The 24531-nt window shown below is 44.8% G+C and overlaps 1 protein-coding gene across 2 annotated transcripts in view; it reads left to right on the forward strand.

Moving 5' to 3' along the window:
• Positions 1-24531, forward strand: part of bbox1 (butyrobetaine (gamma), 2-oxoglutarate dioxygenase (gamma-butyrobetaine hydroxylase) 1) — a 205444-nt gene that overhangs the window by 28324 nt on the left and 152589 nt on the right. For both annotated transcript variants that reach the window (XM_080189873.1, XM_080189874.1), the window contains exon 3: positions 24265-24379. In XM_080189873.1, the coding sequence (XP_080045999.1) occupies positions 24265-24379 (115 nt within the window). The remainder of the gene's footprint in view (positions 1-24264; positions 24380-24531) is intronic.

Consider the following 24531-nt stretch of genomic DNA (forward strand, 5'->3'; position numbering starts at 1 on the left):
TGTGGACAGAGCTTAGGATCAGAGGTGTCCCGCTACCATTCTGCAGACAGGATTGGTCGAGGCTAGAGGAAGTCCAGTGATCGGGGCATTTGGGATGGAGAGGGTGGTCTGCTGGGAGAGTCTGCCTCCTGGGAAGGGATCTGCCTCCTGGGGGGGGTGGGGGGGGTGGTGGTGGTGTGGAACTGCCAAGGTGGGTGTGAGTAGAAGCTGGAGACCCAGGCATTCTGGGATGAGGGGGGTTGGGGCTGCTTGTCGGGGCCACAATTGCGCCGCTATCACAACATGGGGGGCGGGGGGGGTGCAACGGGGAGCTGGAGGGGCAGCAGTGTGAGGGCCCCAGCTAGCCAGAGGTCGAGTTGGCCAGCGATCGGGAGACTGACAGTTTGAAGCCATTGCGCATGCACAGAGTTCCGGAACTGCCAGCCTCAGGCATGAATAGGCCCCGCTCCCCAAGCTTTTAATGATATTCTTGATTGTGATCTCTGCATTGCACAGAATATGGGAGATTCGAGTCTGAAACTTTCACTGACAAAACAATCATGTATTATACCATTTTTCTCACCAATTCAATATTTTGAACTTTTTTGAGAGAATCGTCCCCTCAATGTCAAAAGGTTTAGGTTCCTCATCTAAAGGGGAATGGGAAGAGTAATCTTGAAATGCATCCTGCACTGGGCAGGAATTCAGGGGCAAATATTTGGCGACACTATAACCAAGCCCTTGAACTTCCAGTGACTTATTAATCATGGAAAGAGATAAGACCTTTGGAGGCATATGCTGACTCATTTCTTTTTCTCATTGATGCTGCAGAGAGAACCATCAGTTTGATGGAGGTTAGATTTATTATTGCCTGCATAATTGTAGACAGGCAGGACAGAAGGAGGAGAAAACTATGATGGCAGTGCCAGGCTCGCCAAAGGGTGGAGCTCCTTCCCACTCGCAGGATGAGAGTCACAGAAACATTGTGTGTAGGTGCCTTGCAAGAGCCAGGGTTATTGAGAGAGGCAAGAGAGGAGATTGCTGGTGTCTTGAGAAAGATCTTTGCATCCTCGCTAGCAACTGGAGAGGTCCTGGAAGACTGGCGAGTAGCTAATATTGTTCCTCTGTTCAAGAAAGGAGAAAGAGATAATTCCAGAAGTTATAGACTGGTGAGTCTCACATCAGTATTTGGGAAGCAATTGGAGAGGATTCTTAGGGATCGGATTTATGCACATGGCCTAACTAAGGAAAGTCAACATGGCTTTGTGTGGGGTAGGTCATGTTTTACTAATTTGATTTTTTTTCAAGGAGGTGACAAAGGTGATTGATGAGGGTACAGCACAAGGATGTTGTCTACATGGATTTTAGTAAGGCTTTTGATAAGTCATCCAGAAGATTAAAATGCATGGGATCCATGGTGACTTGGCCACTTGGATTCAGAATTGGCTTGTCCGTAGCAGTCAGACAGTAGTGGTGGAAAAGTGTTTTCCTGGCTAGAACTCTGTGACTTGTGGTGTTCCGTTGAGATCCGTATTGGGACCTCAGCTCTTTGTGATATATATAAATGACTTGGATGAAAATGTAGATGTAAGTTTGTAGATGACTCAAACATAGATGGAATTGAGAATAGTGTAGAAGGTTGTCAAAGGACACAACGGGATATAGATCAGTTGCAGATATGGGTGGAGAAATGGCAGATGGAGCTTAATTCAGGCAAATGTGAGGTGCTGCACAATCGGAGATCAAATGTTAAGGGAAAGTATGCAGTTAATGGCAGGACCCTGAACAGCATTGATTTATAGAGGGATCTTGGGGTTCAAGTCCATAGCTCCCTGAAAGTGGCCACACGAGTAGGTAGGGCGGTACAGAAGGCATATGGCATACTTGCCTTGATTGGTCAGGCACAAGAGTCAGGATGTCATGTTGGAGCTTTGTAAAACTTTGGTTAAACCACACTTAAAGTTAGAGTTTATTTATTAGTTACAAGTTGGCTTATATCAATACAGCAATTAAGTTACCATGAAAATTCCCTGGTCGCCACACTCCGGTGCCTGTTCAGGTAGATTGAGGGAGAATTTGGCATGGCCAGTGCACCTAACCTGCACATCTTTTGGACTGTGGAGGAAACCGGAGCACCCGGAGGAAACCCAGGCAGACATGGGAAGAACATGCACAGACAGTAATCCAAGCTGGGAATCAAACCTGCGTCCCTGGCGGTGTGAGGCAGCAGTGTTAACAACTGTGTCACCATGCTTGGAAATGTGATGTGGTGGCCATTACAGAGACTTGGATGTCTCAGGGACAGGACTGGATACTTCAGGTGCTGGGTTTCAGATGTTTCAGAAAGGACAGGGAGGGAAGAAAAAGAGGAGGGGAATGGCACTATTGATCAGGGATAGTGTCACGGCTATAGAGAAGGTGGACGCTGTGGAGGGATTGTCTACGGAGTCTCTATGGGTGGAAGTTCGGAACAGGAAAGGGTTGATAACTTTGCTGGGTGTTTTCTATAGGCCGCCCAATAGTAACAGGGATGTTAAGAAGCAGATAGGGAAACAGATCCTGGAGAGATGTAGTAATAACAGAGTTGTCGTGATGGGAGACTTTAATTTCCCAAACATCGATTGGAATACCCCTAGAGTAAGGGGTTTCGATGGGGAGGAGTTCATTAGGTGTGTTCAGAAGGGTTTCCTGACACAGTATGTGGATAAGCCTACAAGAGGAGAAGCTGTACTTGATCTGGTACTGGCTAATGAACCTGGACAGTTGTCGGATCTCTCAGTGAGACAACATCTTGGGGATAGTGACCATAACTCTATTTCCTTTACGTTAGCATTGGAAAGAGATAGGATCAGGCAAGTTAGGAAAGTGTTTATCTGGAGTAAGGGGAAATATGAAGCCATCAGGAAGGAAATAGAACATAGAACATAGAACATAGAACATTACAGCGCGGAACAGGCCCTTCGGCCCACAATGTTGCGCCGACCAGTCTTATTTTTAAAAAAAAACATTGACCCACTAATCTAAACCACTCCTTTTTCGTCCATAAACCTATCCACCAATCTCTTAAACGCCCCCAAACTAGGCGCATTTACAACTGCAGCAGGCAGGGCATTCCAGTCCCTCACCACCCTCTGGGTAAAGAACCTACCCCTGACATCCGTCCTATAACTACCCCCCCTTAATTTAAAGCCATGCCCCCTCGTGCTAGATTTCTCCATCCGAGGAAACAGGCTATCACCATCCACCCTATCTAAACCTCTAATCATCTTATATGTTTCTATAAGATCCCCTCTTAGCCGCCTTCTTTCCAGTGAAAACAACCCCAAATCCCTCAGTCTCTCCTCATAGGACCTCCCCTGCATACCAGGCAACATCCTGGTAAACCTCCTCTGCACCCTCTCCAAAGCCTCCACATCCTTCCTGTAATGTGGGGACCAGAACTGCACACAGTACTCCAAGTGCGGCCGCACCAGAGTTGTGTACAGTTGCAACATGACGCTGCGACTCCTAAATTCAATCCCCCTACCAATAAACGCCAAGACACCGTACGCCTTCTTAACAACCTTATCTACTTGATTCCCAACTTTCAGGGATCTATGTACACATACACCTAGATCCCTCTGCTCCTCCACTCTATTCAAAGTCCTCCCGTTAGCCCTATACTCAACACATCTGTTATTCCTACCGAAATGGATTACCTCACACTTCTCCGCATTAAACTCCATCCGCCACCTCGCGGCCCAGCTCTGCAACCTGTCCAAGTCACCCTGCAAACTTCGACACCCTTCCTCACAATCTACCACACCTCCGACTTTGGTGTCATCAGCAAACTTACTAATCCACCCAACTATACCCTCATCCAGATCATTAATAAAGATTACGAACAGCAGTGGCCCCAAAACAGATCCCTGAGGCACACCACTCGTAACCGAACTCCATGATGAATAATTACCATCAACCACCACCCTCTGTCTCCTATCTGCTAACCAATTCCTGATCCAAGTACCTAAATTACCACCAATCCCATACATCTGCATTTTCTGCAGAAGCATACCATGGTGAACCTTATCAAATGCCTTACTAAAATCCATATATACCACATCTACTGCCTTACCCCTATCCACCTCTTTGGTCACCTTCTCAAAGAACTCAATAAGGTTAGTAAGGCACGACCTTCCCGCTACAAAACCATGCTGACTATCTCTAATCAATTCATTACTCTCCAAATAACTATAAATCCTATCCCTAATAATTCTTTCTAAAACCTTGCCCACTACAGAAGTAAGACTCACTGGTCTATAATTCCCAGGGAAGTCTCTGCTCCCCTTCTTAAACAATGGGACAACATTCGCTGTCTCCCAATCATCCGGTACTATACCAGAGACCAACGACGACCTGAAGATCAGAGCCAGTGGCTCTGCAATCACCTCTCTTGCCTCCCATAGAATCCTAGGGTAAATCCCGTCAGGACCAGGGGACTTATCTATTTTCAACCCTTCTAGAATATCCAACACATCCTCTGTATCAACTACAATACTTTCTATTTTACACCCCTTCACCCCAGTGACCTCCTCAGCTACATTCATATCGTCCTGTGTGAACACCGAAGAGAAATAATGGTTCAATGCCTCTCCAATCTCTTCCGGTTCCACACACAACTTCCCCCTACTGTCTGTAACTGGCCCTAATCTTGCCCTGACCAACCTTCTATTCTTGACATACCTATAGAACGCCTTAGGATTCTCCTTAATCCTATCAGCCAAAGTCATCTCATGCCCTCTTCTAGCCCTTCTTAACTCCCTCTTCAACTCCCTCCTAGCCAATCTAAAGCTTTCTACTGCACTACCCGAGCCCTCAAGCCTCATCCGAACATAAGCCTCCTTCTTCTTCCTAACCAACAAATCAACTTTTTTCGTGCACCACGGTTCCCTAGCCCTACCAATTCCTCCTTGCCTGACAGGGACATACCTATCACAGACCCACAGTAGCTGCTCCTTGAACAAACTCCACATTTCAGACGTTCCTAGTCCCTGTAATCTCCTAGCCCAACCAATGCTTCCTAATTCTCTCCTAATGGCCTCATAGTTACCCTTCCCCCAGCTAAAACTACTGACCCGAGGTTCATGCCTATCCCTTTCCATCACTAAGGTGAACGTAACCGAATTGTGGTCACTATCACCAAAAAGCACACCAACTTCCAAGTCTAGCACCTGGTCTGGCTCATTTCCCAGCACCAAGTCCAATATAGCCTCACCTCTAGTTGGCCTATCTACATATTGAGTTAAAAAACCTTCCTGCACACTTTGAACAAAAACTGACCCCTCTAACGAGCTAGAGCTATAGCTATTCCAATCAATGTTAGTAAAGTTAAAATCCCCCATAACAATTACCCTATTACTTTCACTCCTAACCAGGATCGTCTCTGCAATCCTTTCCTCAACCTCTCTAGAACTTTTTGGAGGTCTATAAAAGACTCCCAACAGGGTGACCTCTCCTCTCCTATTTCTAATTTCTGCCCATACTACCTCAACAGACAAATCCTCATTAAACTTCCTCTCTGACACTGTGATATAGTCCTTGACCAATAATGCTACTCCACCCCCCCTTCTACCTCCTTCTCTACTCCGACTAAAGCACTTGTACCCTGGCACCTGCAACATCCATTCCTGACCCTGCTCTATCCACGTCTCTGAAATGGCCACAACATCAAAGTCCCAGGTACTGGTCCACGCTGCAAGTTCATCCACCTTATTGCGAATACTCCTCGCGTTAAAGTATATACATTTCAAACCTCGCTCCGCCCCACCCTCACAATGCCGTGCAATGCCATCCCCTTCTATGCCCCCCTCACTTTCACCCCCTCTACCCAGGATCCCACCCCCCCTCTGAATCAGTTTAAACCACTCTGCATAGCCTTCACAAATTTACCCCCCAGGATATTTGTTCCCCTCTGGTTCAGATGTATACCATCACTCTTATAGAGATCCCATCTTCCCCAGAATGAGCCCCAATTGCTCAAGTAATTAAACCCCTCCCTCCTGCACCATCCCCTCAGCCACAAGTTCAAACTTTCCCTCTCCCTATTCCTCTCTAAACTATCCCGTGGCACAGGCAAGAGTCCAGAGATAACCACTCTGTTTGACTTGGCCTTTAGTTTCCATCCCAACTCCATGAAACTCTGCTTAATATCCCCTTCCCTTAGCCTCCCTATGTCATGTGTCCCCACATGAATTATAACTTGGGGTTGATCACCCTCTCCCCTAAGAGTCTTGAATATCCTCTCTGACACATCCCGGACCCCAGCCCCTGGTAGGCAACACACCAGCCCTGAATCCCTACCCTTACTACCAACTCTCCTATCCGTCCCTTTAACTGTAGAGTCCCCAATCACGAGGCCCAATCTCTTGCATCCCCTAGACACCTGAGCTTTTACAATAGGCTCACCCCCAGAGTCCTGCTCCCTCTGGCTATCCCCAGTTGATGCTTCCTCAACTGTAGCCTCCAGGACCGAAAACCTATTTTGGAGGGGAACAGCCCCAGGGGATTCTCCTCCCACATGCTTCTTTCCCCTCCTCTTGACATTGACCCAAGACTGATTACTAGGAGTGACTATTTCCTTAAAACTCCTATCAATGTCTCTCTTTTTAGACGAGTAAATTGGAAGGAGGTGTTCTCGGGAAAAAGTGCCAAAGTAAGGTGACAGATTTTCAAGGAATATTTGTCTAGAGTTCTGCACGACAACGTTCCAATAAGACAGGGAGGTTTTGGTAGGTTACGGGAACCATGGTACATGAAAGTTATAATGAACCTAATCAAAAAGAAAAGTAAAGTGTACAAACAGTTCAGAGAGCTAGGAGATGTTAGGGATCTAGAGGAGTATATGGCTTATAGGAAGGAACTTAAGAAGGAAATTAGGAGAGCCAGAAGGGGTCGTGAGAAGGCCTTGGCAGGTAAGATTAAGGAGAACCCTGAGGCGTTCTACAAATATGTGAAGTATAAAAGGATGAGATGTGAAGGAATAGGAACTATAAAATGTGAAGATGGGAAAGTTTGTACAGAACCGGTAGAAATGGCAGAGGTGCTTAATGAATACTTTACCTCAGTATTCACAGTTGAAAACGATCTGGGTGGTAGTACTGCAGGCTTGCGGTGGACTGGAAAGATTGAGTATGTGGACATTAAGAAAGAGGATGTGTTGGAAGTTTTGAATAGCATCAAGATAGATAAATCGCCGGGACCGGATGGGATATACCCCAGGTTACTGTGGGAGGCCAGGGAAGAGATTGCAGAACCTCTGGCGATGATAGCCCAGGAAATTACCAGCCGGTGAGTCTAACCTCAATGGTTGGTAAGTTGATAGAGAAGATTCTGAGGGACAGGGTTTATGAACATTTAGAGAAGTTTAGTATGCTCAATAGTAGTCAGCACAGCTTTGTCAAAGGCAGATCATGCTTTACGAGTCTGGTTGAGTTCTTTGAAAATGTGACTAAATGCAGTGACAAAGGAAGAGCTGTAGATGTGATTTATATGGACTTCAGCAAGGCGATCGATAAGGCCCTCCATGCAAGACTTCTTGAGAAAGTGAGAGGGCATGATATCCAAGGGGCTGTTGCCTTGTGGATCCAGAACTGGCTTGCCTGCAGAAGGCAGAGAGTGGTTGTAGATGGGTCTTTTTCTGCATGGAGGTCGGTCACCAGTGGAGTGCCCCAGGGATCTGTTCTGGGACCCTTGCTGTTTATAATTTTCATAAATGACCTGGATGAGGAAGTGGAGGGATGAGTTGGTAAGTTTGCTGATGACACGAAGGTTGGTGGTGTTGTGGATAGTTTGGAGGGATGTCAGAAGTTGCAGCGTGACATAGATAGGATGCAAGGCTGGGCAGAGAAGTGGCAGATGGACTTCAACCCGGATAAATGTGTAGTGGTCCATTTTGGCAGGTCAAATGGGATGAAGGAGTATAATATCAAGGGTAAGACTCTTAGCAATGTAGAGGATCAGAAGGACCTTGGGGTCCGGGTCCAAAGGACTCTTAAATCGGTCTTGCAGGTAGAAGATGTGGTTAAGAAGGCATATGGTGTACTGGCCTTCATCAATCGAGGGATTGAGTTTAGGAGTCGGGAAATAATGTTGCAGCTTTAAAAGACCCTCGTCAGACCCCACTTGGAATACTGTGCTCAGTTCTGGTCACCTCATTGCAGGAAGGATGTGGAAGCTATTGAAAGGGTGCAGAGGAGATTTACAAGGACGTTGCCTGGATTGGGTGGCATGCCTCATGAGGATAGATTGAGGGAGCTAGGTCTTTTCTCCTTGGAGAGACGAAGGATGAGAGGTGGGCTGATAGAAGTGTATAAGATATTGAGAGGTATAGATCGGGTGGATTCTTGGAGGCTTTTTCCAAGGGCTGAAATGGTTGCTACAAGAGGACACAGATCTAAGGTGCTGGGGAGTAGGTACCGAGGAGATATCAGGGGCAAGTTTTTCACTCAGAGGGTGAGTGGAATCGGCTGCTGTTGGTGGTGGTAGAGGCAAATTTGATAGGGTCTTTCAAGAGACTTCTGGATGAGTACATGGGACTTAATAGAATTGAGGGTTATAGGTAAACCTAGTAGGTATGGATATCATCGGCACAACTTGTGGGCTGAAGGGCCTGTTTGTGCTGTAGTTTTTCTATGTCCTATGTTCTATGCTGCCCTGTTGCACCATGCCAGCATTGCGTTCAATTCTGGTTGCTACATCACAGGAAAGAGCTTTAGAGAGGGTGCAGCAGAGGTTTACCAGGATGCTGCCTGCATTAGAGAGTATGAGGAAAGGCTGGACAAACTTGTATTTTTCTCTCTGGAGTGGCAGAGGCTGAGGGAAGACCTGATAGAAATCAATAAAATTATGAGAGGCATAGATAGGGTTGATAGCCAGAATCTTTTTCCCAGACTTGAAATAATAAGAACATAAGAAATAGGAGGAGGAGTAGGCCAACTAGCCCCTCGAGCCTGCCCCGCCATTCAATAAGATCGTGGCTGATCTGAAGTGGATCAGTTCCACTTTCCCGCTCTCTCCCCATAACCCTTAATTCCCTTGTCTGTCAAAAACGTATCTACCCGCGACTTAAATATATTTAGCGAGGTCCACCACTTCAACGGGCAGAGAATTCCAGAGATTCACCACCCTTTGAGTGAAGAAGTTCCTCCTCAACTCTGATCTAAACTGCTCCCCCCTTATCTTGAGGCTGTGCCCTCTAGTCCTGCTATCCTTTCTAAGCGGGGAGAATCTCTCTGCCCCTACCCTATCCATCCCTTTCATTATCTTATACGTCTCTATAAGATCCCCCCTCATCCTTCTAAACTCCAACGAGTACAGACCCAGTCTATTTAGTCTCCCTTCATAGTCCAACCCCCTCATCTCCGGTATCAGCCTAGTGAACCTTCTCTGCACTCCCTCCAAGGCCAAAATATCCTTGCGCAAGTGCGGCGACCAAAACTGCACACAGTACTCCAGCTGCAGCCTCACCAGTACCCTGTACAGTTGCAACAAGACCTCCCTGCTTTTATATTCTATCCCCCTCGCTATAAAGGTCAGCATTCCATTTGCCTTCTTGATCACCTGCTGCACCTGCAGACTGGGTTTTTGCGACTCATGCACAAGAACCCCCAGGTCCCTCTGCACTGTAGCATGCTTCAGCTTTTTGCTCTTTAAACAGTAATCCCTCCTACTATTATTTCTGCCAAAGTGGATAACCTCAGACTTGCTAACATTATACTCCATCTGCCAAGTCCTCGCCCACTCACTCAGCCTATCCAATTCCCTCTGCAGACTTTCCACACCCTCCGCGCAATTTGCTTTTCCACTCATCTTCGTGTCATCAGCAAATTTCGTCACCCTACACTCAGCCCCCTCCTCTGGATCATCTATATAAATGGTAAGTAGCTAAGGCCCCAGCACCGATCCCTGGGGCACTCCACTAATCACCAACCGCCAATCAGAATAGCAGCCATTGATACCGACTCTCTGCCTCCTATTAGACAACCAATCCTCTATCCACGCTAACACCTTACTCCAACTCCGTGCACCCTAACCTTCTGAAGCAACCTTTTGTGAGGCACCTTATCAAACGCCTTTTGAAAATCTAGAAACACCACATCCACCGGTTCCCCTCTGTCTATCGCACTAGTCACATCCTCATAGAATTCCAATAAATTTGTCAAACACGACTTCCCCTTAACGAATCCGTGCTCTGTGTCTGCTCAATCAAACCATTCCTTTCTAGGTGCCTCACTATTTCTTCTTTGATGACAGATGCAAACATTTTTCCAACTACAGATGATAAACTAACCGGCCTATAATTCCCTGCCTTTTGTCTGCTACCTTTTTTAAGCAGCGGCATAACATAAGCCGTTTTCCAATCTTCCGGCACTTCCCCGGAATCCAGTGACTTTTGGTAAATAATCACTAAGGCATCCACTATCACCTCTGCCATTTCCTTCAGAACCCTGGGATGCATTCCATCTGGTCCTGGGGACTTGTCCACCATCAGTCCCGTTAGTCTATCAAACACTACCTCTCCAGTGACAGTAATCGCATCCAGGCCCTCAACTCCTACCATCCTTCTATCTTTAATATCCGGCAAATTATTCATGTCCTCCTCCATGAAGACCGAGGCAAAAAACTTATTTAAGGCCTCAGCCATTTCATCATCTCCCACCACTAAATCCCCCCTCTCATCCTCTAAGTGTCCAACATTCTAATGTCTAATACTAGGGGAAATTCACTCAACGTGAGAGGGGGAAAATTCAAAAGGAGATGTGATGGGCAAGTTTTTATACAAAGTGATAGGTGGCTGGAACATGCTGCTAGGGGTGATGGTGCAGACAGATAATGATAGGGGCATTTAAGGGGTTTTTAGATAAGAACATGAGTATGCAAGGAATAGAGGGATATGGACCAAGGGCAGGCAGAAGGGAATAGTTTAATTTGGTGCCATGTTTGGCGCAGCATTGTGGACCTAAGGACCTGTTCCAATGCTGTACCGTTCTATGCTCTATGTTTTATCTTTAAAAATCACAGAAGTTTCCCATACCATAATTTAAAACAAACAAAAAGTACAGCACAGGAACAAGCTCATCTGCCCTCCAAGCCTGTGCCGACCATGATATCCTAAGTAAACTAAAAAAATCTTTTGCCCTTAGCCCATATCCCTCTATCTCCTGATTCATGAACCCATCCAATGCCTCTTCAATATTGTTGATGCGCCTGTTTCCACCACCTCCTCTGACAGCATGTTCCAGGTAAGAACATAAGAACATAAGAAATAGGAGCAGGAGTAGGCCATCCAGCCCTTCGAGCCTGCCCCGCCATTCAGTAAGATCATGGCTGATCTGTCATGGCTCAGTTCCACATTCCCGCCTTCTCCCCATAACCCTTAATCCCCTCGCTTATCAAAATCCCATCAACCCGCGTCTTAAAAATATTTAGCGAGGCAGCCTCCACCACCTCAACGGGCAGAGAATTCCAAAGATTCACCACCCTTTGAGTGAAGAAGTTCCTCCTCAACTCCGTTCTAAACCGCACCCCCTTTATCTTGAGGCTGTGCCCCCTAGTCCTACTGTCCTTCCTGAGCAGGAAGAGTCTCTCCACCTCTATCCTATCCATCCCATTCATCATCTTATACGTCTCAATGAGATCTCCCCTCATTCTTCTGAACTCTAACGAGTACAAGCCTAGTTTATTCAGCCTCTCCTCATAGCTTAACCCCCTCAACTCCAGTATCAGCCTAGTAAACCTCCTCTGCACTCCTTCCAAGGCCAAAATATCCTTGCGTAAGTGCGGCGACCAAAACTGCACACAGTACTCCAGCTACGGCCTCACCAATGCCCTATACAGCCGCAGCAAGACCGCCCTACTTTTATATTCAATCCCCCTCGCTATGAAGGCCAGCATCCCATTAGCCTTCCTGACCACCTGCTGCACCTGCAGGCTGGGTTTTTGCGACTCATGCACAAGGACCCCGAGGTCCCTCTGCACCGTTGCCTGCTGCAGTTTTTCGCCACGTAAGAAATAGTCCTTCCTACCATTATTCCTACCAAAGTGGACCACCTCGCACTTGCCAACTTAAATTCCATTTGCCATTTCCTGGCCCATTCGCCCAGCCTATCTAGATCCTTCTGCAGACTCTCCACACCTTCTGTGCAATTTGCCGTTCCCCCAATCTTGGTGTCATCAGCAAATTTCGATACCCTGCACTCGGTTCCCTCCTCCAGATCATCTATATAAATGGTAAATAGCTGAGGCCCCAGCACCGACCCCTGGGGCACTCCACTAGTCACCATCCGCCAATCCGAATAGCACCCATTAACCCCCACTCTCTGCCTCCTATTTGACAACCAATCCTCTATCCATGCTAACACCCTACCCCCAACTCCATGCCCCCTTACCTTCTGCAATAACCTCTTGTGAGGTACTTTGTCAAACGCCTTCTGAAAATCAAGAAAGACCACATCCACCGGCTCTCTTCTATCCACCGCCCTAGACACATCCTCATAGAACTCCAATAAATTTGTCAGACACAACTTCCCCTTAATGAAACCGTGCTGCGTCTGCTCTATCAAGCAATTCCCCTCAAGATGCCTCACTATTTCCTCCTTGATGACGGATTCTAACATTTTACCTACAACAGACGTTAAACTAACTGGCCTATAATTCCCTGCCTTTTGCCTGGCACCCTTCTTAAACAACGGCGTAACATTAGCCGCTTTCCAATCTTCCAGCACTTCCCCGGAATCCAGCGACATCTGGAAAATAACCACCAAGGCATCCACTATCACCTCCGCCATTTCTTTCAGAACCCTCGGATGCATTCCATCCGGTCCTGGGGACTTGCCCACAATCAGTCCCTCCAGTCTGTCGAGCACCACCTCTCTAGTAACAACAATGTCATTGAGACCCTCCAGTCCTCCCACCTTTCCATCGCTAACACCCGGCAAATTATTCTCATCTTCCTCCGTGAAGACCGAAACAAAAAAGTTATTCAAGACCTCAGCCATTTCCCCATCCCCTACCACTAAGTCCCCCCTCTCATCCTCTAAGGGTCCAACGTTCACCTTAGCCAGCCTCTTCCTTTTTATATACTTATAAAAACTCTTGCTATCCTTTTTTATATTAAGCGCTAGCCCAGCTTCATAGTTTCTCCTACCCTTCTTTATCAACTTCCTTGTCAATCTTTGTTGACATTTAAACCTCTCCCAATCCTCTTCTCGCCCACTACTCTTAGCTACTCTAAACGCCTCCACTTTTAATTTAACACTTCCCTTCACCTCCTTCGTTATCCACGGCTTATTACCTCTCCTCCTACAGTCCTTTTTAACCATCGGAATAAATTTCTGCTGAGCACCAAGAAAGATCTCCTTAAAGATCCTCCACTGCTCCTCAGCAGACCTACCTTCCAACGCGCTCCCCCAGTCAACATTCGCCAATTCTTCTCTCATCCTACCGTACTACCCTCTGTTCAAACAAAGGACACGTGTCCAGGAACCCACTTTCTCCTCCTCCATCTGCACCAGAAACTCCACCATACAATGATCACTCTCCCCAAGAGGATCCTTCACCACAAGGCCCCTAATTCTACCCACCTCATTACATAGCACCAGATCCAAGATAGCTCGCTCCCTCATCGGCTCCAACACACGCTGTTCAAGGAAACTATCCCGGCAGCATTCCAAGAACTCCTCGAGCCCACCGCGTCCAACGTGGGTCGACCAATCAATATGCAGATTGAAATCTCCCATAATTACGGCCGTTCCATTCCCGCACGCCGCACTTATTTGCGCGTTAACAGCCCGCCCCACCTCCAGATCATTATTTGGGGGCCTATAGACGACACCCACCAGCGTCTTCCTCCCTTTGCTGTTCCTAATCTCCACCCACAACGATTCCATGTTCTGCTCTTTGGTTCCTATATCATCCCTTGCTACCACCCTGATGCTATCCTTAATCAGCAGAGCTACGCCCCCCCTTTTGCCTCCCGCCTATCCTTCCTAAACACTTGACATCCCTGGACATTCAGCTCCCAGTCCCTGTCACCTTGCAGCCACGTCTCTGTAATGGCCACCAGATCATATCCATTTGTGCCGATCTGCGCCACCAGCTCATCCACTTTATTCCGAATGCTTCGTGCATTCAGATAAAGTGCCTTCATCCCAGCCTTCACCTGTACCCTATTTGCCAGAACACCACCAACCATACTCACGCCCCCTACTCCCTTTATTATTGGGACATCCTCGGCCTCCTCCCTTACCTGTACCATCTCCTTAACTTTAGACCCCGTAATGTCACCTACCCTCGCACCCTCCCCCCCCCAATTAGTTTAAAGCCCTGTCTACAGTCCTATTTACACGATTCGCCAGGACTCTGGTCCCAGCACGGTTCAGACCAACCCCATCCCACCCGAACAGGTCCCACCTACCCCAATACTGATGCCAATGCCCCATAAATTCAAACCCATTTCTCCCACACCAATCCCTGAGCCACCCATTCACTTCCTTAATCTTATCAACCTTACGCCCGTCTGCACTTGGTTCAGGCAGTAGCCCAGAGATAACCACCTTGTCGGTTCTACTTTTTAATTCCATTCCCAGCTTTTCATACTCCCTCCCCAGATCCTCAGTTCGCATTTTGCCCACGTCGTTGGCACCCACATGTACCACAATGACCGGATTCTCACCCTCCCACTCCAGGTTCCTCTGCAGCCCAGATGCGACATCCTGGACCCGAGCACCAGGCAGACAACACACCCTTCTGTGCACTTTGTCATTGTGACAAAGGACAGTGTCAATATCCTTCACCCCACTGTCCCCAATTACTACTACGTTCCTTTTCACCTTCTCTTTGCCTATGTCCTGCTGCATCACTGTACCGTATGCAGTTTGCTCACCAACCTCACCTCCCTCGTTCTCGTCCAGACTGGAAGCAAGAACCACTCACCACTCTCTGCATGAAAAACCTTCCCTGCATATCTCCCTCAAACTTTCCCCCTCTCACGTTGAACCTGGGCCTCCTTGTGATTGACACTTCCACCCTGGGAAAAGCCTCTGACTATCCACCCTGCCTGTGCCTCAATAATAATTGGCATGAACTGAGCAAGAGTGTAAAACCAACCCTAAGGGAAGGGAAACCAGGGTCATTTACATTCATGTAATGTGTGACTAAGAGTTAAACTTTGATCTCACTTATTGAGACTCAAATGTTATATTGTGATAGCTGCAAGGCTTCTCATGTGTACATTCCACTTAAGTGCTTAGTCGTCTGAGAAACAAATGGCTCTCTGCTTATTTCTGTGGAAATTGGTTTGCTTAAGTATATGGTTCAAACATTTAAGATGATAATTTTCAAAGACACACTACTGACCAGTAAATGACAGCTATTTATTTTTACCATTATTTGTCTGCTAGCCCGCAATGCCGGCAGCATTGTTGCTTTTGATATTATTGACCCTGGTTCATTCACATTCTTTTCCACAAAGTAGAAAAAGCTATAATTTTAGGTAATCCGTATAATTTTGTTTTCCACACTATATTTTTCACTATTTTACAGCAGGAAGGATATTCTAGCCTTCCAACAAGCCAAAATTTGAAGGCAGTGAGAAAACACAATGGTTTTGATATGTCTGACCTTCTTTAAAACTTTAAAATAAGAAGTGATTGAAGCGAGGAAATGTGTTAATGTAGAAGGCCCTTGAAATTATTTTGTTGCAAATTAGCTTGGGGCACAAGTCATTTACTGCTAAGTTGGATATAAAAGATGCAGTTATACTTAAAGCTTATTTACAAGTTGCAGTATACTTTTCCAGTGATCTGCCTGTCAATTTTCTTAACCAGTAACCTGAAACAGTGAGTTTAAAATTCCTCAAATGGGACTGATGCTAATTCTACCTGTGGAATATGTGTCCTGCCCTTGGATGCAAAACAATAGATTTTTCTAAAGAGGAGGGAGATTACCTTACAAAGTTTCAATACTTTTACCCTGGATTAATGTTACAGTTAACAACAACTTGAAAGGAAAATGAAATGATTTGTGCAAAGGTGAAGTTACATTTCCTTCTTCTCTCAGATTATACAAATGTTAACGCTGGAGAATAGAAACAATTCTGGACACTCTGGGCTTCTCAGCAGAACAAGTTACTGAAAATGCTGAAATGCTTTGACATTCTTTTACTTGACATCTGTTAACCTGTTGCTTGCCATGTAACTTTTTTTGATGATGGATTTGTTGTAATGAATGTCAAAAATATATTCCAGTATCTGTCTTTGTTTGTTTGCAACTTTGTTTGTTTCCATCTTTCTTTGTTTGCAAATTCAACTCAAAACTACATTCGAACTAGCCAACAGCAGATTTTTAAAGGTCAAGGTATTCAACACCTACAAAAAGTACAATCTAGCAAGGCACTATACAACTTACTTCCTTTCCTTGAGGCTTGCTATCACCATCAGATTTTCCTGCTGAAGATCTTGAACACTTATATAAGTATTATTGTTTTTCACAGTAAAAGAAACATGAGGCAGAATGTTCCCTTTTATTTGACTAAGTGCTGGTTCAGGCGAGAGAAACAGTGGAGCATGCCAATTACATAATCAACTTTTCTCACCATATTTTTAGCAATTAGACAAAAGAAATGCACTGGCAACTTCAGTTTTCCAGTGATCAGAGCACCATTTTTCTAAGGGCATCCTGAGCTTCAGCAGTAAAAACTAAAGCATCAAACCCTCCCCCCAACCCCACGAATATCGGGAAGCCCCCAGTCCCCATGAACACAGGAAGTTCCTGCCCCCAACACCGACACGAGGAAGACCCCATCCTCCCATGGACATGAGGAACATTCACCCCATGGAGCTCTCCAAAGGAACCACCATCATCATTGCCCTTTGGCACTCCCTCTGGCACTGGGGCCAGGGGGCAATGGCAAGGGGGAAGTGCTGGGGGCAGTACCTAGGGGCAGTACAAAGGCAATGCCAATGGGTTCACGTTGCTCCAGACCTGTTGTTAACATCACCAACATGACGTCACATCAGCGAAGGGGGAAATTCCAATGTGGGGGGACAATACAGCAGGGAAGCTCACTAAAGGTACTTAAATGTGTTTAAATAGTTTCCTTCTTCCTGGCTGGGGCCCTCATTACATCAATGGTGGAGGACGGGGTTGATCATGTTGCAAGATCCCACTAATGAGATTCTCATTTTTGGAGTTACATGGGATTTTGCACCTCGCCATTTGTGGCAGGCCAAAAAATCCCAAGCATGATTATCAACAGATATTGAAGTGATAGCAAATATAAACATACTTTTGTATTCTATATCTAGGCACTTGCTCCATTCTCTAACTGCACTTAGGCCAATGATAAACCAGGCTACCCATTTTTTTTCCAATCGCCTGAGAAATTAGTGTTATTTTCTAATCTTGTATGTCTCTGTGGTTTCTTGTTTTTTTGAACTTTGCTGTCAGGCAGATAAAAAAAATTTAAAAAACAAACTATTGGGAACCCAAATATGTACAGTGGAATGAGGCCACTTAAGGGCTGAACTGATTGTGGGGCTTAATCAGTGTCAAGATGCTCACATTCCGCCCTCCCATCAGATTGAATGCCACACACCACCTAACGCACCACAGTGAATGGCAATAAACTCTCAGATATGATTCATTGGTACATATTGTTCCATATTCATTACCCTATTCATTTTTAATTGCTTATCTTCTCAGTCTTCTTATACCACACAACATTTTCTGAGTTAGCAGACCACATAACTTACTCCCAAGTGTCTACCAATAAAGTTCTTGGCCAAACCATTAGTCAGCATTTGAAAGTAATCCATTTTGATTAATTCTTCTATTCCTTTTCTGGATTGGCAGTTTGCCTCCATTCAAGCTCGTTACACAAAAAATTCAGTTACTGATGTGAGTTTCCATTTGTCCACAGCTTACAGCTTAATGTTGCAAGTCATTGATATACAAATACATTAATTCACAACTATATCATTCTAAAACTATATCAAAATCATTCTAAAATATGAAATAATCAGGGGCAAAAGTGTGTGGGGGGAATAAATACATTTACTATCACTGAGGAAAATGTATTAAAGAAACTAATAGGACTAAAGGTTGACAAATCCCCTGGATCTGGTGGGTTGCATCTTCCGATATTAAAAGAAGTAGCTATGGAGATAGTGGATACACTGATAGTAATCTTCTATGAGTCCTCAAATTCCGGAAAAATTCCAGAGGATTGGAAAACTGACAATGTAACAACCTTATTCAAAAAGGTAGTAAAGAAATAGCCTAATGTAGGCCAGTTAACTTAAATTTTGTCATTAGGAAAATATTGGAGTCCATTATAAAAGATGTAATAGCAGTGCATTTAGAAATATATAATATAATCAAGCAGAATAAGCATGGCTTCATGAAGGAGCAGTCATGCCAGATAAATCTAATAGGATTATTTGAGGTGGTAACAAGCAGAATAGCTAAAACGGAACCAGTAGATGTAATATGCTTAGATTTCTAAGAAGTGTTTGATAAGTTACCACACAAGTGGCTTCTTAGTAATGTTGTGGCCCTCGACCAGAATCCCAAACTAAATTAAGAAGCCAGACCGGACCACAACGATGTTTCTGTTTTGGAACAAATGTGAGGATAGGATGTTTCATTCCTGAAGTAATTCTGTTGACATATTACGGTCCCTTTATAATAAAACAAACTTTAGTTAATAATACAGTTTAACTATAACTCAAACAAATGAAGTAGCTTAACTATACCCATTGAATATTTAAACATGAAAAGAAACAACTCTAATTTCTAACATATCACTGTTTTAGTTCCAAATAAGCAATACTCTTCTTACAGACTCAAAAACCACTGTAAATATAGTTAGCAACTAGAAAAAATATTATACGTACTTGCTATAATGGCTGTAAATAGCCTGGAAGCTTTCAGAAAGATTTTGTGGAGAAGGCACGTTTGCAGACCTCTGTCTTTAAACAAACCCCCACCAGAACTGAATACTGTTTCTCTTTGCTACCTCTGCCTCCTCCTATTAACCACATTATCACATGGCCCTGCATACCTAAACCCACCTTCCATTCCTATAAGCAAAAACCCCAGAGGACCTTTTCTGTTTGAAAACAAAAGTCCATTATCTCTCTCATAAATAAACTTTCCATGACTAAAATGAGTAATTATCTTTCTTTCCCAGCAGCTGAGCTACAGTCCTTCCAAACATATCGACAGTCTATAGAAAAAATCTGAATTATAAAAGCGACCCCTTAAACATAAAAAAAATTCTATATATATCTGTGAATGATACAGAAATAGTTGGGAAGGCAAGTTGTGAGGATGACACAAAGAGTCCAGAGAGGGATATAGACAAGTTAAGTGAGTGGACAAAAACTTGACAGCTGGAATATAATGTGGACTGTGACAATACTGCACCCTTTAGAAATGTGTTTTTAATCATGTTCTCTGCAGTTTGTAAACAAGCCTTTTGTTTTTGTTGTGGCATCTGCTCCCTGATTAGACACCATTTTACTGCAGCTTAAATGGTTTAAATGGGATTTTTCTTATTTTAAATCTGGGTCTAATGCACTTTCTGGTAGTTTACAACCTTTTGAATTGTTGTGGGAAGAACTATTGACAGGTCAGGTGGGACAGATTTTTTCTCTCTCCCAAGAGTTCTTTCATTTCCAGTTTTGGATGTTGGTTGGATAGAAGCTGTGTGGAATCCAGACTGATAAGTGTATTCCTTCCTCTTTCTCTGAAGTGAAAATTCTGCTCCAGGTGGTTTGCTAGCTAATAACTAGAGGCAAAGATTGCCTCTGTCTCTTGTAGTGGTATGCTGGCTAAAGGCTGAAGATAGTAAGAAGTCTCACAACACCAGGTTAAAGTCCAACCAGTTTATTTGATAGTAAACTCACAAGCTTCCACACATCTGATACTGTTCCTTCGTCAGATGTGTGGAAAGCTCTGATCAGAGAAGGGCATATAAAGGCACACACAGTTTACAGAATACTGATTAGAACACGAGTCTTTACAGCTGACCTGCTATTCAAGTCTTAAAGATGCAGACAATGTGAGTGGAGATAGCATTAGGCATAGGTTAAAAAGATGTGTATTGTCTCCAGACAGGATAGTAAGTGAGATGTTGCAAGTTCAGGCAAGTCATGGGCGTTACAGATAGTGCAACATGAGCTCAAGATCCCGGTTGAGGCTGTCCTCATGTGTGCGGAACTTGGCTATCAGTCTCTGCTCAGTGACTCTGCGCTGTCATGTTCACGAAGGCCACCTTGGAGAACGCTTACTTGAAGATCAGAAGCTGAATGCCCGTGACCGCTGAAGTGTTCGCCAACAGGAAGGGAACAGTCTTGCCTGGTGATTCTCGAGCGGTGTTCATTCATCCATTGTCGTAGCATCTGCATGATCTCCCCAATATACCATGCTTCGAGATATCCTTTCCTGCAGTGTAGACAACGTTGGCCGAGTTGCAAGAGTATGTGCCATGTACCTGGTGGATGGTGTTCTCACGTCAGATGATGTCATCGATGTCAATTATCCGGCATGTTTTGCAGAGGTTGCTGTGGCAGGGTTGTGTGGTGTTGTAGTCACTGTTCTCCTGAAGGCTGAGTAGATTGCTGCGAATAATGGTCTGTTTGAAGTTATGCGGTTGTTTGAAGGCAAGAAGTGGGGGTGTGAGGATAGCCCTGGTGTGATGTTCGTCTTTATCAATGATACGTTGAAGACTCTGGAGAAGATATCGTAGCTTCTCCGCTCTGGGGAAGTACTGGACGACGAAGGGTGCTCTGTCCACCGTGTCCCGCGTTTGTCTTCTGAGGAGGTTGGTGCGGTTTTTTGCTGTAGGATATGGTGGACAGAGTACCCTTCATCGTCCAGTACTTCCCCGGAGCAGAGAAGCTACGACATCGTCTCTGAAGTCTTCAACATATCATTGACAAACATCTCGCCAGGGCCATCCCCACACCACCACTTCTTGCCTTCAAACAACCGCACAACCTCAAACAGACCATTGTTTGCAGCAAACTACTCAGCCTTCAGAAGAAGTGACCTCAACACCACACAACTATGCCACAGCAATTTCTGCAAGATGTGCCAGTTAATCGACATCGATGACATCATCTGACGTGAGAACGCCATCCACCAGGTACACGGCTCATGCTCTTGCAACTCGGCCAACATTGTTTATCTAATACGCTACAGGAAAGGATGTCCGGAAGCATGGTACATTGGGGAGACCATGCAGACGCTACGACAACAGATGAATGAACATCGCTTGACAATCACCAGACAAGACTGTTCCCTTCCTGTTGTGAACACTTCAACTGTCACAGGCATTCGGCCTCTGATCTTCGGGTAAGCGTTTTCCAAGGTGGCCTTCACAACACATGACATCGCAGAGTCACTGAGCAGAGACTGATAGCCAAGTTCCGCACACCTGAGGACGGCCTCAACTGGGATCTTGCGTTCATGTTGCACTATCTGTAACCCCCATGACATGCCTGAGCTTGCAACATCACATTTACTGTCCTGTCTGGGGACAATACACATCTCTTTAACCTATGCCTAATACTATCTCCACTCACATTGTCTACAACTTTAAGACTTGAATAGCAGGTTAGCTGTAAAGACTTGCATTCTAACCAGTATTCTGTAAACTGTGTGTGCCTTTATATGCCCTTCTCTAATCAGAACTTTCCACACACCTGATGAAGGACAGCATTTCCAAAAGCTTGTGGGTTTACTATCAAATAAACTGGTTGGACTTTAACCTGGTGTTGTGAGACTTCTTACTGTGTTTACCCCAGTCCAATGCCAGCATCTCCCCATAAAGGTTAATGGCCAGCTGAGGTCTTATCTCTACCTCAGGGTATGTCAAGGTCTGCTGGAAGTCACAAGGCTGAGAAGTCAGAGTTTCAATTCTCTATCCAAAGGACTAACTCACAACAGATGTTGCAGAGCTTGGGAATCCAGCATCTCGTGAGTGTTCTTTCTTTCTGGGCTAAACTGGGGACCGGTGTATGTTTATAAGGAAATTTATTATGCTGGAACATTGCATTTAATTGTTAAGGTTTATATAATATCATGGTTTTTTTTCTCTTGTTTTTAATCGGTAAAGGTTAATATTTTCTTTCCATATGTTAACTGTATTCTTAAATAAATTTTTTTGGTAAAAGCTCCCAAGCAGGTCATTTGAATCATATCTGAGGTGAAAATTCTTATGCTCAACTTCAAAATGCAAAACCTATGGCCCAGATTGACTTCATGAAATATCTTGGAGTTTCTGACCTGGATTAGAACATAGAACATAGAACATAAAACACTACAGCACAAACAGGCTCTTCGGCCCACTAGTTGCGCCGATCACTTCTATACCTACTAAGCCATAGACCTATCTATAACCCCCAATCCCATTAGATCCCATATACTCATCCAGAAATCTTTTAAAAGACCCCAGTGAGTTCGCCTCCACCACCACCGACGGCAGCTGATTCCATTCACTCACCACCCTCTGAGTGAAAGACTTACCCCTAACATCTCCTCTGTACTTGCTTCCCTGCACCTTAAATCTGTGTCCTCTCATAGCGACCATTTCAGCCCTGGGAAATAGCCTCTGAGAATCCACCCTATCTATTCCTCTCAACATCTTATAAACCTTTATCAGGTCGCCTCTCAACCTTCGTCTCTCCAGGGAGAAGAGTCCCAGCTCCCTCAACCTATCTTCATATTGCATGCCTTCCAATCCAGGCAACATCCTTGTAAATCTCCTCTGCACCCTTTCAATAGCTTCCACGTCCTTCCTATAGTGAGGCGACCAGAACTGCGCACAGTACTCCAAGTGGGGTCTGACAAGGGTCTTATAAAGTTGCAGCATTACCCCCTGACTCCTAAACTCAAGCCCTCGATTAATGAAGGCCAGTACACCATACGCCTTCTTGACCACATCCTCCACCTGCGAGGCCGATTTAAGAGTCCTATGGACCCGGACCCAAAGATCCCTCTGCTCTTCAACACAGCTAAGACTCCTACCCTTGATATTGTATTCCTTCATCCCATTGGTCCTGCCAAAATGGACCACTACACATTTATCTGCATTGAAGTCCATCTGCCACTTCTCCGCCCAGTCTTGCATCCTATCTATGTCCCGTTGCAAATTCTGACATCCCTCCAGACCATCCACAACACCACCAACCTTCGTATCGTCTGCGAACTTACTAACCCATCCCTCCACTTCCTCATCCAGGTCATTTATGAAAATGACAAACAGCAAGGGTCCTAGAACAGATCCCTGGGGCACTCCACTGGTGACCGACCTCCATGCAGATTATAACAAGACACATGTTATTCATTATGGTAGGCAGAATAAAGGAGCCTAAATAATGTCATTTAAATAGAGAAATACTGCAGTAAGCTGCAACATAAATAGACCTGAGGTCCTTATGCATGAATCACACAAAGCTATCATGCAAGTTCAGTAGGGAACAGGGAAGGTAAATGGAATATTGGCTTTCATTCCAAAGGGAATAGAGTATAAAATTAGGACAGTCTTGCAAAAAACTATATAAGACACTTGTTAGACTAGCCATGGAATACTGTACGGAATGTTGGTCCCCTTACCTAAGAAAAGATATCTGGGCATTGGAGGCAGTCCAGAGAAAGTTCACTCGGTGGATCCCAGGTATGGAGGGATTTTCTTATAAGGAGAAGTTGAGTAGGTTGGGTCTGTTCTCTTTGGATTTTAGAAGAATGAGAGATGACCTTATTAAGAGATATAGGATTGTCAGAGGACTTGATAGTTTTGATGCAGCAGTTGGTTCTCCCAGTGGAAGAGTCTTAGCACCAAAGACCATATCGCAGAGTAAGGAGCTCACCCAATTAAGACAAATGAGGAGGAATCTTTTCTCTGAGAGGATAGTGAGTCTGTGGAAGTAGAGGCTAGGGGTTTATGTATGTTCAAGACTGAGATAGACACATTTTTAATCAATAAGGGAATCAAGGGTTACAGGGATTAGGCGGGAAAGTAGAGCTGAGGATTGCCACATCCGATCAGTCATTATCTTATTAAATGGCAGAGCAGATTTGAAGGGCTGAAAGGCCTATTTCTGCTCCTATGTCTCCTTATGGTCTTATGGCCTCAATAATTTAAACATTGAGTGCTACCACTATAGGTTTTAAAATGATACTACATACCAATAGTGATTTGCTTTCAAATTCCATTCTATGATTATCAATGTCTTCCTCTAGATTTCTGTTGTGTGGCCTGACCAGCATGTTAGTGAATTTGATTCTAATTGGTTGAAAACAAGAAGTTTTGCCCAATCAGCAAGAAAGAAGAAACAAGAACAACTTTTCTTAACAGGTAAGAACATTATTCCTTAAATCTGTTGTCACTGCACCCAGACAAGGAGATGAAGTGAATGTTAGTGTATCTGAGAGCTTTATCACATTAAGGAACATTGCATTTTGAATTGTTAGTTTCTGGTATAGCATAAAATGTTGCAAAAATATATC

The sequence above is a fragment of the Carcharhinus amblyrhynchos genome, chromosome 6 (genome assembly GCF_965287045.1).
Source record: "Carcharhinus amblyrhynchos chromosome 6, sCarAmb.v2.hapA, whole genome shotgun sequence".
NCBI lineage: Eukaryota > Metazoa > Chordata > Chondrichthyes > Carcharhiniformes > Carcharhinidae > Carcharhinus > Carcharhinus amblyrhynchos.